The sequence below is a fragment of the Nicotiana attenuata genome, unplaced genomic scaffold, assembly GCF_001879085.1.
Source record: "Nicotiana attenuata strain UT unplaced genomic scaffold, NIATTr2, whole genome shotgun sequence".
NCBI lineage: Eukaryota > Viridiplantae > Streptophyta > Magnoliopsida > Solanales > Solanaceae > Nicotiana > Nicotiana attenuata.
In genome coordinates, this window is record NW_017684057.1 from 1 (window position 1) to 3,712 (window position 3,712).

At 36.1% G+C, this 3,712-nt stretch overlaps 1 protein-coding gene across 1 annotated transcript; it reads left to right on the forward strand.

Annotated features, from left to right (window-relative positions):
* Positions 1–9: 9 nt before the first annotated feature.
* Positions 10–3,439, forward strand: LOC109222082 (DEAD-box ATP-dependent RNA helicase 27-like; the record flags this gene model as incomplete). The annotated part of the gene is made up of 7 exons (XM_019386487.1): positions 10–84; positions 174–473; positions 972–1,010; positions 1,091–1,195; positions 1,575–1,643; positions 1,759–1,884; positions 3,000–3,439. Coding segments are annotated over 7 exons (894 nt in total), but the record flags the coding sequence as incomplete, so codon positions are not given.
* Positions 3,440–3,712: the final 273 nt, after the last annotated feature.

The window sequence follows — 3,712 nt, forward strand, 5'->3', positions numbered from 1 at the left end:
ATTCATTGTTTTCAGGTTGAGGACCTTGCTCGCTTATCTTTGGACAAACCTGTCTACATTGATGTGGATGATGGGAGGAGGAGGGTATATACACACTCATATTTTTTCCTACTAATATTTGTTTAATGTTAAGATCATCTTGTAAGTCTGTTTGAGTATATGGTGCAATTCAGGTTACAAACGAAGGGCTGCAACAAGGATACTGTGTTGTCCCAAGCGCTAAGAGATTTCTTCTCCTTTATTCATTCTTGAAGAGGAACCTGTCAAAGAAAATAATGGTTTTCTTCTCATCTTGCAACTCTGTCAAGTTTCATTCCGAGCTACTTCGCTATATCAAGATTGAATGCCATGATATTCATGGGAAGCAGAAGCAGCAAAAACGAACTTCTACCTTTTTTGAATTCTGTGAAGCAAAAACAGGCATCCTGTTATGCACGGATGTCGCCGCACGTGGTCTTGATATTCCTGCTGTGGTATGTTGCTTCACCTCCTTGCACCTGTTACCAGTACAGTCCTTGGTCTATTGGCTGGAATCTGTATATGAAATCGGGGGATAGTGAATCTGTTTCTCCTTTTCTTTTCTGAGGTTTTCCAGTGTTGGGGATTTTTTTTTTGGGGGTGGGGGGGGGGGTATTGTAAAAGAGATCTTCAATCAAAGAAGAAAAATGTAGTCGGTTTTTTTTTTAGGGGGGGGGGTTGGTGGGTGTAAAGAGTATCTTCAATCAAAGAAGAAAAATGTAGTCGGTGCTCAATTCATTCTGCGACGATTATCTTGTCGTGCTATCATATGTAGTTCTCTATTTTAATTTTAAGTGTTATTAGAAGTAGAATGTTTTTACTGTACAACTTCTAAAGTGAGAAAAAAACAGTGACATGTTCCTCATAACTAGTTGAAATATATATCTGACAGCTCTCTCCCTCTGAAAGATAGTAATGGGAAGTATTGATTCTTGTTATGCCCCTCTTTCCAGGATTGGATTGTGCAGTTTGATCCCCCTGATGAACCCAAGGTATTAGACGCTTTACTTCAAATTTGGTTACGAAGGGAGAAATTCTCGTTCCTTATGATTTGATATGCAAACCTTTACAGGAGTATATACACAGAGTTGGTCGAACAGCACGTGGGGAAGGTGCTAAAGGAAATGCATTACTATTCTTGATTCCGGAAGAGTTGCAGTTTCTCAAGTACCTCAAGGTCTCTTCACAATCACACTTTTAAATTTACAGAATAACAAAACATCTCTTAGAATTCTAAACGTGTCATCAGAAGCATTGCTCCCTTGAAGTAGGAGTTGTTGTCCTTGAAATTTGAAAATATATTTACCAAGTATAAGCGAAATATACTTAATTTTATCTGGTAAAAAGATCGGGCTAAAAGTTGGAGCTCGGCAAACTGATATTTACCATTTTGATCGTTAATTATTCTAGAATTTTTTTGGCTTTTCTTTAAAACTGTTTCCTGATGATTTCGTGTTGTAATTGTTGAGTTTTTCAGTGTTTCATATATAATTTTGTTAAATTGTGAGTTTGCTTTGATAGTCTAATGTGCATATATGCATGTGCTTTTACGACAGGCGGCAAAAGTGCCTGTAAAAGAATATGAATTTGATCATAAGAAGGTGGCCAATGTGCAGTCTCTCCTGGTAAATCTGTGACAGCTGGTTGTATTTTTAAAAAAAAAAGTTATTTAGCCAACTGAGTATGTTTCTTTTAGCTTATGAGGACTTGGTGTTTAAAGAATGCAACTATTTATTTCAGGAAAAATTGGTCGCAAATAACTATTACTTGAATCAGTCAGCTAAAGAGGCATATAGGTCCTATATTCTAGCATATAATTCTCATTCCATGAAGGAAATATTCAACGTTCACCGACTTGATCTACAGGTACGTGATCTTGCTTCCTTTTCCAATGTTATGGTGGATACATTCTCATAGACATGTAATATTTAAGAAATAAGATAACAGATGACTCTAGTTATAAACTATAAGGACTTTCATTTCAGTGCAATACCTTTTTAAATAAGGTAATATGGTTTCATCAATTAGGATACAGAGGGATGAAAGAAAGACATGGTTATTCTGGTGTGTAGGACGCATTTATGTCCTCCCATAACGCGCATGTAAACAGTGAAGTTAGGCTAAAAGCCAAAAAGTTGTGAAGTTAGGCCCCTTATAAGCACAATGCTTGTACAACAAAGAGAGATGAAATTGTGGCGTAAGCAAAAATTTTGGACAGAATATGCAGAAAGAGGACAGAATATACAGAGAGTATCACATATGCTTTGCAGTAAAGAATAATAACATGGAGAATGTTTTACAAACTCTCTAGCTAGACTTTGATGGTAAAGGTACGGTGGGCCTGTCGCTCTAGGAATTGATTAATTAACTCTATTATGGTTTCATACATCAGGTTATATTTTCTTGATCAAACAATTGAAACTACTGCCGGTTAATACATATGAAAAGTGTGGTTTCTCTAAGCCTTAGTTGTGTGCTTGCACTACTATAGCTATTTTTTATCTGTGTTCATCCCTGAGAGGAGTATTTTGCCACACTTATTTGCTTCAGCCAATAATCTTTTTACTGTTGGGCCTGGCCGAAGTTAAATTTGCATTTTCTTTGAATTAGGGTATTCATCCATGTTACTTTATTACGCCTTTAAAATTTCAGACCTACAGTTCCCCTTTTAAATAGGAGTAGTATTAACCAATTCAGATCTTCTAGCTTAAGGGCGAAAGGAATCATTTAGAAAGTGGTACTGTCTTCCTGTACCTGGTAAGAATTTCAGTAGTGCTTTGTATGGCACTGTCTCTGATTTGACTTTATATGGCACTGTTTAGTGTTTAAAGTTGCCTCTTACTCTGTTGCTGAACTGGTGGGATGTGACACATAGGGCATGCCATATTTGCTATCTTAGGATAGGATATTATATTCTACGCACTTATTCCAAATGCTGCTATGATCCAGAAAGTACTAACGGATAAAATGGTGATTGGCAGGCTGTAGCTTCTTCGTTCTGTTTCTCTAATCCTCCAAAAGTACACCTCAACATAGATAGCAATGCGTCCAAGTTCAGGAACAAAAAGCGCAAAGTTGAAGGAAGCCGAAATGGGTTCAGTGATAGCAATCCTTACGGAAAGAAAGGAAGTGACGATACAAGGCAGTTTGTAAGATATTAAGAGATAGATCATATGCAGCAGCAAAGGTTTCTGCACCAGATGCATGTTAACATGTATAATTTTTCTCTATTGTACTTTCTATGTGGAAGAGTTCATAGTTGAGGCATTTTGCTTTCTTATGGCTATGGCACTTCGAATTTTCTGGATTAATTCCACATTTTTGTCCTGGCATTGCCAAAGTATTTTCTTGTTTATTTATTTAGTTATGGGACGAACGATTTTCTTATGATAAAAGATTGATTATGGCGAGGTGGGTTAAATTGTTTTTTTTTCCCTGTCATTTTGCTTAATCAGCTTATTACTGGAAAAATATGGTACATGTTGCTTTGTTTTATAAAATATGGCTTCAAAACTTATTAGAATGCTTTTCTATTTCTCAATTTTGACCGAATACTATTAGAAAATGTTGCAAAAACTGGAAAATAGGAAAATCTCTTTTGATTTTTCTTTATTTATAAAACAAGTGTTACGTTAATGTTTCACGTCAATAACGATTAGTGTAGAAAGATTTAACTTGTGCGAAAAGATGGTAG